The sequence below is a fragment of the Schistocerca nitens genome, chromosome 2 (genome assembly GCF_023898315.1).
Source record: "Schistocerca nitens isolate TAMUIC-IGC-003100 chromosome 2, iqSchNite1.1, whole genome shotgun sequence".
In the NCBI taxonomy this organism is placed as follows: Eukaryota; Metazoa; Arthropoda; class Insecta; order Orthoptera; family Acrididae; genus Schistocerca; species Schistocerca nitens.
Window position 1 is genome coordinate 777,991,749 of NC_064615.1, and position 15,258 is coordinate 778,007,006.

Sequence of the window (15,258 nt, forward strand, 5' to 3'; positions counted from 1 at the left end):
CTCACAAAAGGCAGAAAAGCAGTCTGTGAGAACAGCAAAATATACTCTTTAAAAATAGGCATTTATAAATCTTTGACGGAGGCTAGTACTTCTATTCTGCATGTGAGATGCACGATGTACACTGACAGTCAGTGCAAAGCCATGTTAACAAAAATTCAGCATTAAGGTGAATAAATCCTAATGAACACAATATAATAGAAAAAACGCAAGAGAAACAGAAAACTTATGGAGTTAAAGAGGTAAAGGCCTGTGTTGTTTCAAATCACAAATACAAAATAATGTATTTTAAATAATACACAGCTATAGACGACACATGTGTGAATGTAGATTTCCCCAGTGTATATTTCTGATTAAAAGCTCTTAGGTTTCTAAGTGGGTGGCAGTGTAGAGACTCTGTGACATTTCAGTTAGTGTCATACTGATCATCATCTAAAAATGTCAGAATCTCAACAATGCTATCCAACTGAAAACCCGAGAGCTTTTCACCTATGCATGAAATAGCTTCTAATAAAGCCTTTCCCTGTATATTTCAGTCTTCAACTGAAAATCAAACACTTTTTCTTCCTAGTGTATTTCGAAGCATGGCCAACTAAACTTCAAAAATCAATAACATCTTCTCTCACAGTGGTAGACACAGCACTACAGGATGGAGAATAAACACAAAACAGAATGCTACTAAATGTTTCTCATTTCCTATTATGTTGTTTTCAAATTGATAATATTTAATTATAGTAAATATCTTAGTAAGAATATGAACAACAAGAAGTAGTGTGGCATTGCAAGAATCACTTCACTTTTATGACTGTGCGGCAATTAATTAATTAATTGATTTTTAGAGCGACAGAAATAAACAGAAAGCCCAAAATGTCGCAGTCTCTCTAAATTTCTTGTGGGGATGCAGAATAAAACTTATTCAGAAGAATGTCACAGAACAAAAAATACATCTTTATAGAACAGCTTGTGGTTACACACACACACACACACACACACACACACACACACACACACACAGAGAGAGAGAGAGAGAGAGAGAGAGAGAGAGAGATTTGTGTGGCATGTCAGTATCAGAGATTCCACAAGGAATTCAGACATGGAATTAATGATAATTAATTCTGCCCACTCATCTGCAACAGTTAGAGAAACATTTCCTCACATGAGACTGGGCCTAGCAATTTTTGCCAGAAACATGACAGTTATCAAAGCAGTGACTGGATGTGGCTGGCCTGCACCAAAAAAGTTGAGCTGATTTTATCTGCCAGAAAAGATGAATAATGTTTCATAGAGTGCAAAAGGTAATTCTTCTCATTGATTAACCAGTAAAGGACAAACCACTAAACAGGAAATACTGTAAAATTCCTTTCAACAACCTAGATTTTTAAATGAATGAGAACAGTACTGGATTGCAAAAGAGAAGATATCATCTTTCATCAGTAAAATGCTCCTGCCTGTGAAGCTGGTTTGGTAACAGAAAAACTAAATGATCTGGAACACTGATAGTTAGATTATCTACTCTATTACCTAATTTGGTGGTCCATAACTTCCACCTATTGACTGGAAAATGTTAAAGAGTTCAATGTATATGCTATAATAGCCATACATAAACACTTTATGGCTCATCTAGAATAACACTCCAGGAATGGAATCTGCTCATTTGTAAAATTTGGGATGAAGTGGAATGACATGAAAAGGATTACCTCAGTAAAAAGTTGCAGTGTTACCTAAAAAATGGAGTCTTACTTTTCACATTGCTCCCTTATTATTTTGTGATATAGCACAAACCACATTCTAAACTTTTGTTTCATTTTCTAAATTTCAGGAATGGAGGAGTTCATATTGATTTATCTCATTACATTTTTCTGGAAATACCTGAGGTGAAACATGTTATGAACACTATTTAGCTTCAGATGGTTGTATGTTTTTGGAAAACATACAGTAAAATATCTTAACTTTTCTGTGAATACAACTAGGTCATCAAACATTTTTAGCAGTCCTGTTGCATGCCACCTTGTTTACGAAGATCGAAGCTAACTGCTCCTTGCTTGCCTGACTGCACCCTATCATTTATGGCTTAAAATGTAGGAAGAAATACTTTACATCAAATAGCTTTAGGTCTTTTCAAGTTTGCAGCCTAAATGACAATGTAGTTTCGTACCTCCAATTATAAAATCTACAAACTTACTATTCTCTAGTTTTAAAAATAAATATACAATGAATTCAACAAAATCCAATGGTACAATGTAGTTAGTTAACTGATTTCACTTATTTGTGCTTCACTGAAAAGTTATTATTACTCTTGCCTCAAATAGTTACAATAACTAAATGTTCAGTGCACTGATTGCAAATTTTGTTTCCAAATAATTCTTCTACTCAGCATGACAATATATGGTAACACATGAAATGAACTCCCAACTAGATACTGATCTGTACTAAGTAAACTGATGAATATAAGCTATAGATTTCGCTGGTAACTCAAAATTACTGAAAATTTTAAGCTGTGGGATTAAAATATACCTAAACAATATCAACAAATTTTTAAAATCTCTGTAATCGATACAGATTTTTCAATTCCTCCATGGGACACTAGAATTAAAGACGTCTTTAGCAGTTATATATGTGTGTGTGTGTGTGTGTGTGTGTGTGTGTGTGTGTGTGTGTGTGTTATAAAATAAGATACAGCCTTGTTGGCAGCTGCAAACACAAGCTTACATATTAGAAGAAGAAAGAGCAGTATGCAACAACCAGTTCTAGCCTCTCAAGATTCATTAATTGTGGCTAACAGTTACAGTAGACACACAATGGTTTCTTATTGGTGGCAACTAATTTTTGACCTTAAAAAACAAGATGTTAAAGGAAGTAAACTCTGGCAATTAATGAGACCATAATAGTGCAAATTCTGAGTGCTTGAAAAAGTTCATAATGATACAGAAAGTAGACACTGCCATAAAAGGAGACAATATACTGCAAAAGACTCTAATAGTAGTAACAAAATACATTGTTGGAAAAAAGCTCCTCTCCTCCACATTTATTTATTTTGAACTCTGGTACTGCTTAATTTTTTGCACCCTATAGAATAAAGGTCCTCTCTTTCACAATCTATTTCTTTTAAACTGTGGAACTCCATAACACACTGCATCCTCTCGACTGTTTTTCTCAACCTTTTCCATGTTTTCAATTTTTTTTTCTCTTACTGAACTAAACAGCTACTGATTCAAAATAATTCAGAGTAATTTTCAGCTTTTTCACACTAATAATTTAATTCACACACTAATGTCTTAGAAATATAAACTATACCTGTATCTGAATTATTTATACACATTTTATTCCATTTTTTATTGCTCATTTACATTTATTAAGTTAATTTTAATAACTAATGGAATACTACATATCAACGAAAATAGTTTTATCGTCATGTAATGAGGAATAGGTTTGGCACCCTTTCTTTGGTGACATTAGATACACTCTATTCCTATTTATGGTACACACTGGAAGCATGCAACATCAAATGTTTCAGTATGTCTCAACTGCCTTTTGCAATACTAAGATAGCTTATATAAATGCCAAAGCTTGGAGTAAAGCAAAAAGGCAAAAAAATCTCAAGCCTTTTGCTGCCAAAGATCAAGACTACAAAAATAGCACATTTAACAGCAATATTCAAATATTAATGTAATGTTATGGCATACAAACAAAATATCGCATTACAGACTATTTAAGTCTGAACGTCTGATTTTGAGCATGTCCATATATGCATATATTCTTAAAAAAACCACAGACAAGTATATGACCAAACATTCCATAGTCACTTTGTTTCTGTGTTATCTCACTCTGCTGATGTTCTTTACCAGCATTTAAAGCATGGGAAGTGAGGTGACTTTTCCAGCAATATGAGGATAGTGAGAATCTACACATCTGAACCACTTCAGGATATCAGTATGCCAGTTCACTTAGCACTAAATGTCAGCACATGACAAATTAATCAGACAATTTGATACTTAGTTAAGGATCATAACTCAATGTTTTGATTTATTCTTTTTGCAGACCATAAAATGAATGATTTCAGTCAGTAAATTTTAAAAATATTATACAATTTGCATACAGAAACTATAAAGCGATTTATGGATAACAGTTGTCAGTTTTGTGAACCATCCTTATATGTGTGTCCGTTCTGACATACAAATAGTTCTGCGTGATTCAAATGATCCAGCAAAGGAGTCAGGAGGATAAACATACACTAAAAAGAAAGTCTGAGAGGCAGTCTTGTTGCCACTTACAGGGATTGAGGCAGGTTTGTTAACAACCACTACATCCTCATCCATGTGAACTATGGTGATAGGGTCGGAGGTAACAGGGACTTCATGCCTGAAACAAATCAATGGTGCAGTACAGTGCATACACACACAAACTCACACGGACAAACACTGAAAACCACAGACAAGGTGCCACAAACAAAACTAGGTGTTCTTAGGATTTTTGAGAAATTCTCTGTTATCTGTATAGAATATCAATCTCTATTTGTAATGACAATGATGAATATACAATGTGAAATGTTTTATTTCATTTTTGTTCACCTTCTTGATTTTCTTGTAAAAATAAAATAAAATAAAAAAACCAGAAGCACAGGAATGTTTGCTTTGACACAACTATTTGAAAAAGTAACTTACTAAATTGATTAAATTACAAACATTTAGTTTATGTAAATTTTAACTCACATTTATGCATAAAACATGGTTAGTTCACAGAATTCGCAATAACAGAATTAGTAACAAAGCCACAAGTCAGTTTTCTAACTAAAAATTACAGTGTTACAATTTAAATAAATGATATTGTGAAAAGCTGAATGCAGCTATGGGCAGACTAAAATCAGTAGTATCATGCAGTTCTACTCACATATTCTCACAATTATGAGGTGTTCAGGTAACTAACTTTTCACACACTCTTTGTCTTTCTATTATCCTATAGTGCACTCATGTACAATGACAAATTATGTTTTAGTCATCACTGGTGAACAATATAAAAATATCACATTTTAAGATACATTACCACAGATTTTTCAGTCAGTGAAATTGATCCACTAAATCCTTAAATTGGTCATATAAGAAAAGAGAAACTAGACAGAAACTAAATGAATCTGTGCAAATGCAAAGTAGATTGATTTAGTTAAGATGAATCCATGATATTCATGACTACTCCACAGATATGGTCATGTGAAAATGCTTTTTGGGTTAAAAGAAATTCTGAATCAAATACTGTCATGTATAGTGTCTAAAATAGTTCACCAATTCACCTTTATTGAGACTGAAACACTAATAACATAGGAGCATGTTGCAGTGTTTCATACCTTTAACACAGATACAAACTCGTTTTTTAAAACAAATATATGGAATGGTTAAATTTGAACGATTTACATCTACCACTTTGCAGAATTTACTATTATTTCTTTTGCCACCTTAACATAGTTCTATAGGCACATTTGCTTGAATAATACAAAGAAAATAATGAGATTTAAAGTAAAAACTAATATATAGGATGGCACAATACTTTCTTATCACGATAATGTGTTCTCTACTGTCAGCTACACTTTTCAAAGTACTTTTACTTTTACACATTTCATATTTCAGTCATTTATGGTCAGATAAGGACAGTGTACTAACAGAAGAATTTGTGACTCGTAAATACATGGATGTGTTCCGGAAGAAAATTGGGTGGCAAGGGAGTGAAAGTTTGGCTGGTTGTGTGTGTGAATGTGTGTACTTTTACTAGAAAAAGAGCAAGCACTTGAAAGCTAGAGTGATCTGTTATTTCTGTTGTGTGTTTCAATGCTCCACGAATCAGTTGGCTATAGATGAGTGGTTTTCGTTCCATTTTTTATTATTGTTCCTAGGAATTTACATTATTATTGTTCTGATTCTTTGGTATTTCAACAAAGAAAGACTGAAGTAGAGAATAGTAACACCTATTTATACAAGTGATCTCTAATTACAGACCAGCCTCTCTCCTTCCTATGTTCTCAAAAATTTTTGAGAAGGCAGTTTAAAACATAACATTGAGAATATAATTTCTGAGAATAACCTTGTAACAGTTCAGTCTGACTTGTGTAAAAGCTTCTCTTCTGAAAAAGCAATATATAATCTGACAAATTTAGTTGAGGTATCATTATGCCGCTTATATAGGGAATGCATGACCTTGGTTTCGTAACGTGCTGACAGCGGACTTAGACTCTGCGCGCACCAGCAGGAGAGCAATATAGCGTTCGCGCGCTCTGGTCATACTATGAGCGTGCGTCTGCTGGTGCGCAGGCCTAGCGCCGAGCCAAGCGGGTTGCGTAACCGCCCGGCTAGGCGCCCAGCGGGCAGTGCGGCACTATGCTTTGTTAATTTTTTCAAATTGTTGCATCCTTGAGCCCCCGGTTACCAGATATACATCTAGCAGTTCTCGGCTGACGCCCCCAGTTACAGGAGTCAAGGATAACACTTTATTAATAATTATAATACAAAGTAATATCACCAGTTACAGTTACATTCTCAGCAAGTACACCAAGTCCTTTGATCCATACATGTATTTTCTCATCATTAGAAACTTTTCTACACGAGTTGGTATACAGGGTAAAAGGCATATTACTATAAACAAAACTAGGTCTACTTTGCGTCTTCGGGTCAATTCCACAGTGCCAGGTCTTGTTGGCATTTTCCGTGTTCTTGGTAAGAAAAAAATCTAGTAGAAAAACTAAAATGTTATGTGGTTAAAGGCATTTCCATTAAATGGATGGCACCACACCTTAGCAAAAGGAAACAACATGCCCCTTTAGCAAATGATACAACATGAATAAGACTAAATTTGTACTCAAGAAATGTTAAATATTATATCCACAAGGATCAGAACTTGGTCCATTTCCATTCTTGAGCTGTGCAGAAGTAAATGATTTACCTGAAGCATTGGAGGACTCATCAAAAACTGAGAAGTTTGCTGATGAAAAAATTGTACTAGCCAAGGACCGAAATATATCCATATCAGACACACACCTTCCTGAGGAAAGAACTAATAGTGCCAAAAGCTAGAATAACTTTCTTGTACTTTTGTGTGTCCACATTTAGAATTTCACTTCTTGAAGGTAATACTGGCCAATCATTTTTGTTCTTGTCATGTTATAGTTTTTTAAAGGAAATTTTCCTTTTGATACAAGTAACTACAACTCTGGTACTATTCTTCTTCTTATTTTGTCTGTGTTGTCTGTAATTGTTGCCTATCACCTTTTTTCATTAACTGGCAATCTTTTTTGGCTCTTCGATCATCTTTTTTGAGCAATTATCAATCATTTTTCTTTGGTTGGTGATCCTCTTTCTTTGTTTGAGTGTCCTGCAACTTTGTTTGGAGACCTTTTTCCTATGCGCAACGATCCTTTGTCTTGCAATCTTTTACTTTTGAATGTTTAATGGCCCACTTTTATTGTTTGGTTTTCTCTTGTTTTTTTGGGTGACAAATTTTATTTGTTGAATGATTTTCTCTTTTTGTGGTGATAGTTTTCCTCATTGTTGATGATTTTTTCCTTGTCTGGCTACTGTTTTTCTGCATTCAGCATCTTTTAGCTTTTCAGTAATCTTTGCAGTGTATTTCATGACTCTCTCTTGTTTATTGTTTCCTGAATATTCTTTGAGTGGACAATTTTGCCTATGTGGAGAAACTCTTTACCTGTGTTTCTGTTTCATATAACTTCTTTGACCAGTCTAAGGAAGGAAGATAAGGTTTTAAACTCACATCAAAGGGGAGCTCATTAGAGATAGAACAGACTGAGGAATGGCAAGGAAGGAAATGAGTTATGCCCTTTTTGAAGTAGTCACCCTGGCATCTACTTTGAGCAATTGAGGGAAACCACAAGAAAACTATATCAGGATGGCCAGACAGGGAGTTGAACCATTATTCTCCCAATGCAAAACTGGCATACTAACCACTGTAACTGCTCACTTGGTATCACCAGTCTAAATCATTTCTCCTTTTTCTCACTTTTATAGTCTCCCTGTTGAAGGAACTCACAGTTCCAAAAACTAGTATGAGGATTTTTTATAATTTTAATGTGTGTATCAGCTGTGCTGAAATTTTACGTTCTGTAAAGAGATTCTATAGTTTTCTCAAACAAATTTTCCTTTTCATACAGTTCTGAACAAATGAAAGCTGCCTTACAAGTAACAGAAATAGAGATCAATAAGGATACACTGGATGAGATTCCATGTTCAAAGGTCCTAGGCAAGCCGATAGACAATAAACAGGTTTTACGAGAACACGGGTCTGGTCAGTTAACCAAACAGTTCAGATTTGCCTGCTTTGCACTTAGAAATCTTCTCATTATTTCAATCTGCTAACAGGAAAGCTGGTATACTTCACGTAACTTCACTCAACATTCTCCCATGTCATAATTTTCTTGAGGAATGTAGCTCAGGTGAATATTGTGTAAAGGTGATGAGTGAACATCTTGAAGAAACCTATTCAGTGATCAAGATTTTCTTACACTTATGTGCCGATACTTGTACTCTCTATTTCTGTAATGGTTTTTGTGGTTAATGTCACGAGTGAAATTAGGATTAACTCTGCAGTCCACAAACAGAATATTAGAAGTAACAATAATTTTCATACAGACTATGCTTCCCTCTCTAGGGTTCAGAACGGAGTTTTGTACTTTGGTGCACAACTCTATAACAGGTTATTGGTAGATATCTGGGTAACTGAACCCCCCTCCCCAAATATACATAAACAAAAAAGAATACATCATTATTCGCTCCTTCTACAATTTATGTGACTCAGGGACACAAATTCTAATATTTGTATAACAGCAGATAGAAGTTGACAGTGCCAGTATCCAGACAGGTAATGTGGCCTGTGAAATTCTACACAAATGCTTTGTTTGAAGTATTAGATAAAAAGCAGCAGCTTAGTACTATAAGAGGAAGAGCAATGACTTTTTTCAAAGTAGTTGGTTTTCTCCTAATAAACATAAGTATATTTCAAGTGATCTAGAAGTAATTCTCATATATTATAACAAAGTCATTAGAAATGGAATACATGTTCCAATTGGAGAAGGATAGGGTAAGAATTCAGCCGTGTCTCTTCAAAGTAACTATTTAAGAATTCACAGAAGTCACCTTAAATGATTCAAGAGGAGTTATAGGAAACTTATATCTGGATAGCCGAGTGACCACTGGTCAAAATTTATTGTTAGTAAACTTTTACAGAAGTAAACTGCAGTGGCTGTATCCATCTGTAAATGTATAATCTTTTTCATTCCATATCCTTGATGGCTCTCCTTCATTACAGGATTTACAGAACACAATGTGTGAGGGAGAGTGACTGAATGAACGAATAAAAGAATGAATGAAAGCAAGCATGAAATTAAGATTCTTTCTCTCTTTTTTCTTTTTTTACTGAACAAGTGATTTTATAGAGATAACACTTCTTAAGTGATAGTTCTGACTTTCTTTCTCTGAGACCGTCGCACTGTAAGGAATCCGAGAGTGAAATTTTCAAAGATTGCTGATTGGAGTTATGTAGTGTCTAAAGCAATTAGAAAAATATATTTTGCTTGTTACTGTGCACCAGCAACATTTCAGTCACAAAAAGGAAGTAAGAAAGATTAGAGGTTAATGTCTCACTGGTGGCAAGATCACCAGAGGTGGAGTCTGTAACAGAATGTATGTAAAACAGAATCTGAAGAGCCCTTTTGGAAAGGAACCACTGAGAGCATTTGCCTTTAGTGATACAGGGGAACCGAGTAAAACCTAAATCTGGGTAGCCAGATGTTAACCCTGCTACTCCTTAATGTAAGTGTAGTGAGCCACCTCATTTGGTATGTATTACTGTCACATTACCGTGTTTGTAAAAGATGATAAATTTTCCTGTTACTTCTGGTTGTTGTTGTTGTTGTTGTTGTTGTTGTTGTTGTTGTCTTCAATCTGATGACTGGGTTGATGCAGCTCTGTAACCTACTTTATGCTGCACAAGTCTCATATCTGCAAATATTTACTGCAAGCTAAATTCAATTAGATCTGCTATCTGTATTTAACCCTTGGTCTCACTCTAAAATTTTTACCATTTTTTCATCCCTCAGAATATGTCCTATAAATTGGTCTCATATTTTAGCCAAGTGATGTCATAAATTTATTCTTTCTCCCCATTTGATTTAGTACCCCCTCATTAGTTACTTGATCTACCCATCTAAATCTTCAGTATTCCTTTGTAGTAGCACATTTCAAAAGCTTCTTTTCTCTTTTTGTCTCAAATGTTTATTGTTCTTGTTTCACTTCCATACATGTTTATGAGCCATGCAAAAACCTGCAGAAAAGATTTTCTACCATCGAATTTGTATTATATATTAAAAAATTCCTCTTTTTTTCAATAATTTCGTTCATGCAATAGCCATTCTGTTTTATACCCTCTCTACTTCAGCCGAAATCAGTTATTTTACTGCCCAAATAGAAAAGCCCTCTCCTGTTTTTGGTGTCTCATTTTCTAATTTATTTCTCTCAGCATCACCTGATCTAATTTCACTATTTTCATTACCCTTGTTACATTACTGCTGATGTTCATCTTATAACCTCTTTTCATGATACTATTCAGTCCATTCAAACTATTCCATATGCTCTTTCTGACTGAATTATCATGTCATCAGTAAAGTTTTTATTTCTTCTTCTAGAACTCTTCATTTGCCCTCTAAATTTCTCCTCAGCTTTCTTTACTGCTTGCTTAATGTCCAGAATGATTAATGCTGGGGATAGCCTACAGCCCTATCTCACTTCCTTCTCAAGCACTGCTTCCCTTCTATGTGGCTCCCCCCGTCGAAGGTTAAAGTCCTCCCTCAGGCATGTGTGTGTGTGTGTGTGTGTGTGTGTGTGTGTGTGTGTGTGTGTGTGTGTGTGTGTGTGTGTTTTGCCCTTAGTGTAATTTAGTTTAAGTTAGATTAAGCAGTGTGTAAGCCTAGGGACTGATGACCTCAGCAGTTTGGTCCCACAGGAACTTACCACAAATTTTCAATTTCCTTCCATGTATTTTGACTCATATAATGGCAGTTTAGTTTCTGCACAAGTTGTAACAAATTCCTCTCACAGTTCTGTATTTCCTGAATTATCTTCATTTACTTCCTCTTCCCTTTCTGTAACACACTGCTCAAAAGAATTATGGGAATGTGACTTTGGGGATCTGCCATAGTCCACAGAGCAATAATTGAGGGTTAAGTATGTTACCAAATATCTTTCACAACAAAACATCATTACATCCTCGATCTTTTACATAAAAAGAACCGAAACATCTGACAGGTGTCAAAATCAAAGTGGAAACAATCATTCATCCCATCAGCCTGGTTGCTTTTCTTATACTTTGAGAGCTTAAATACCATGTATGCCCTCCACAAGCATTTATCGCAGCCTGACATCTACATGGCATACTCTGTACAAGTCTACGGCTGCACTGTGGATATCGATTTTCACATGGGTTGTCATGCATTGGCAACCTTGTCCAACCTGTCTTGTGCACTGAACTGTCTCCCTGTAGAGTGTCCACAACATATGGACAACTCATGGAGAGGCATTGGCATCTGCAGCAACACAGCTGAAAGTCCATCCTTTTTGGATCAAACAGACCACCCAGACCACCCTTGCAATGTGCACTGCATTGCATGTGCCTGGTTGAATACAACACGCAGAAACGAGAACTGCCATCTGTGCACCTCACTAGAAAAGACTGGGACCCTGCTACTCACTTCCTTCTGAGGAGTCACCTGACACTGTAATGCATAACATAGCCCATACAGTGATGTGCCAAAATATTGTGAGCACATGTCTAATAGCGTGTTCAGCCATCTTTGGAACAGAATAAATCACCAGTTCCGCATATCAGGGATCAGATAGTTTGTCGATAGGTTTGTGGAGGTATGTGCCATTAAATGGCTGTGCACAGGTCACGTAATTCACGTAAATAATGGGCTGCTGATTTGTGTATGCGGTGATGGTGCCCAATAGTGACCCACACGTTTTCCGTAGGATTTACATCAGGTGAACTTGGTCACTGAGACATCAATGTGAGTTCACTAAAACGCTCCTCAAACCACTGTAGCATCATTCTGGCTCTGAGACATGGACAATTATACTGTTGGAAGATGGCATCACTGTCAGTGAAAACATCAAGCGTGAGGGTGGTTCAGAGCCAAGCTGAAGCGTGCCTCCAGTTACTACCACAGGTCCCATGCAAGGCAGGAGAATGTCTCCCATAGCATAATACTGGCCCCACCAGCCTGCATCCATGGCACACTGCACGTTTCAAGCCACCATTTGCCTCAGTGATGGCATTTGTGGAAATAACCAGTGACCTAATTTAGCAAAAATGTTATTCACCTGAAGGGATGACACGTATTCACTGATCAACGGTCGAATCCTGGTGGTCTCGTGTCCACTGCAATTGTAATTGACAATATCGTTTGGCAAACAAGTGAACACATAGGGATGGTCTGCTGCGGAGCTCCACATTCAGCAATGGATGATGAAACACTTGTGCGAGCACCGGCACTGTGCTCTTTTGGCAGAGAGGCCACAGATCAACACCTACTCTACTTTACAGAGAAGACCAGCCTAAAAACTCCAAGTTCTGTGAGGAGGCATGGATGTCCAATCATTCAGTGTCTAGTGGTGCTGTCCTTCTAGCTCTTTCCGTAGATGCTCACAATAGTAGCACATGAACATTCGAGTAGCTTTGCCATTTTCAAGATACTCGTTCATAGGCTCTGCGTGATAATAATCTGCCCTTTGTCAAAGTCACTTATCTCAATGGATTTCCCATTTGCAGCCCACGTCTTCACTAGGATGATCCCCCATCTGTGTCTGCTCCACTTATATACCTTCGTTACCACGTCACGTGCCCACAATGCCATCAGGCAGCATCCAACAACAGGGTGGGCAGTGGTTGTAATGTTTTCACTTATCAGTGCAGATTGCAAATGATTTCAAGTTTTGCCTACATTGAAAGTTAAGATCTCAAGCCATGGAACAATACCACAGGTATCGCCTATATCCAAGCAGATTTAACATACTGGACACTGATACACACATTCCTCTAATATGTACTTTCGAACAGTGTATTACTTTCAAGTTAATTTCTCTTGTACAGCCCTTGCATCCATATTCCTGATTTTAATGTTGTTAAATACACTCTAAGAAAGAAAAAAAGGTACCATCAAGGTATTATCTGAATATGACATAAATTGGTGGATTTGATGTGCATGTACAGCCAAATAATCAGTCAGAATTTTGGAAAAATTGGATGATTTATTCAAGAGAAAGAGCTTCACAAACTGAACACATCAATAACATGATGGTCCACCTCTGGCCCTTATGCAAGTATTTATTCAGCTTGGCATTAATTGAGAGAGTTGTTGGATGTCCTTCTCAGGGATATTGTGCCAAGTTCTGTCATCAAAATCCCAAGCTGGTTGGAGGGGCCTGTCCATAATGCTCCAAATATTCTCAATTGACAATTCTGAAGACTGAAGACAATTGTACTCTAGTCCATGAGATTACAGGCTGAAGACATTTCTGGAGACACCCCAGACAGTGATGGGATACCAACCTTGTTGTCACCCTCCATACAGTCCGACAAGCTGGAGTGATGGTCCGAGGTGACATTTATTTTCATACTAGGACGCTTGTAGCATCCTTTCAGTACAGTGGCATAATATAGGAAGCCTTCCTGGGATGATACTTCAGCAAGATAATGCCTGCCCACACACAGTGAGAGTTTTTACTGCTTGTCTGCATTCTTGCCACACACCATCTTTGCCAACAAGGTCACTGGATCTCTTCTAATTGAGAACATTTTGAGCATTATGTATAAGGCCCTTGAACCAGCTTGGTATTTTAACAATATAACATGCAAATGGGACAGAATTTTGCATGTTATCCCTCAGGACACCCAACAACTATCAAACAATGCCAAATGAATAATTGCTTACATAAGGGCCAGAGGTGGCCCAACACATTATTGATTTGCTCAATTTGTGAAGCTCTTTCTCTTGAACAAATTATCCAATTTTTCTGAAATTGTAATCACTTGTTTGTCTGTACAGGTACATCACATTATTGATTTCCATTCAATTCTGATAATGGTGCATCTTCCTTTTTTTCTTTCTTTCTAAAGTTTAGATTTACATTTTTGTCAATATAAACTATAAGGTAAAATCTGGTCATCCATATAGATTACTGCAACAGTATTTCCAGTATTTCAATAGTTTAATCAGTCACCGTTGACTCATCTTCTACCATAACCTGTATTAAAATAAGTTGCGCAATACAGATTTTGTTTGCACTACAGATATAAAGGTGTATTTCCTTCATCTCTCTTCATACAACTACTCCTTCCTTACTCTGGCATTTGTTTCTGATGTCAACTGCATGGAAAATGTTTACACACTCATGAAATTAGAAATTATGTGCCAATTTCAGTTGTGAATGATTATGAAAATGATCATAACTGTCATAAAAGGTGGTTTCAATTTGTCATTGTTATTGTAAATCAAGTACACAGTCTGTTAATATCTACCTACTCATCAACTCTGATGAATCCCTCGGTGCCATTTTTTTCTAATGGAAAAATTTCTCCTTTTTAACTGTGGCAAAAGAAAGAATAGTAAAAATACAAATATCAGATTATTAAATAAATGTACTCACATCAAGTTGCTAATTATGTTACTGTTAATAAAACACTTTCATTGGTCACCAATATAAAATAAAATGATACTCTGCTGCAAGAGGTGCACCATTAGAGTGGATCAATTTAATGTGAACAGAATATCCCATGCAATTACTGTTAAAGGGAAAAATTACAGAGAAAATAGGACATCTCATTTTGCTTAAATTGAGGAAATGCCAGGAAAGTAAGCTGGGAAGTATGAAAACACGTCTACTGTCACAAAGTGGCTATGGCAGCACTGAAAAACTTTGTAAAGCACTTACTTCTGGCTAAAACACAAAACAGCATTCTCCTTAAGGACTTCCCATTATTCAGTGCAATTTACATTAATTTCAATAGATGTAACAGTCACAACGCACATACAAGTGCAAGAAGCTCCAGTGATCCCAACTGCTATCACAATCTGCAAAGACTACTAATGGTAATGATCATTGGTTCAAAAAGAGGGAAAAACAGTAACATCACATGGGTGTGAAGATGGAAACAAAACTGAAATTCATTACAGCAGATGAGAAAATTAATTCTTCCCTAAAAATATTCTTA

General features: G+C 36.2%; 1 protein-coding gene across 1 annotated transcript in view; it reads right to left on the reverse strand.

Annotated features, from left to right (window-relative positions):
- LOC126237026 (pseudouridylate synthase RPUSD2) overlaps positions 1-15,258 on the reverse strand; it is an 882,831-nt gene that overhangs the window by 63,014 nt on the left and 804,559 nt on the right. The window contains exon 7 of the mRNA XM_049946770.1: positions 4,269-4,356. Within this exon, the coding sequence (XP_049802727.1) occupies positions 4,269-4,356 (88 nt within the window). The remainder of the gene's footprint in view (positions 1-4,268; positions 4,357-15,258) is intronic.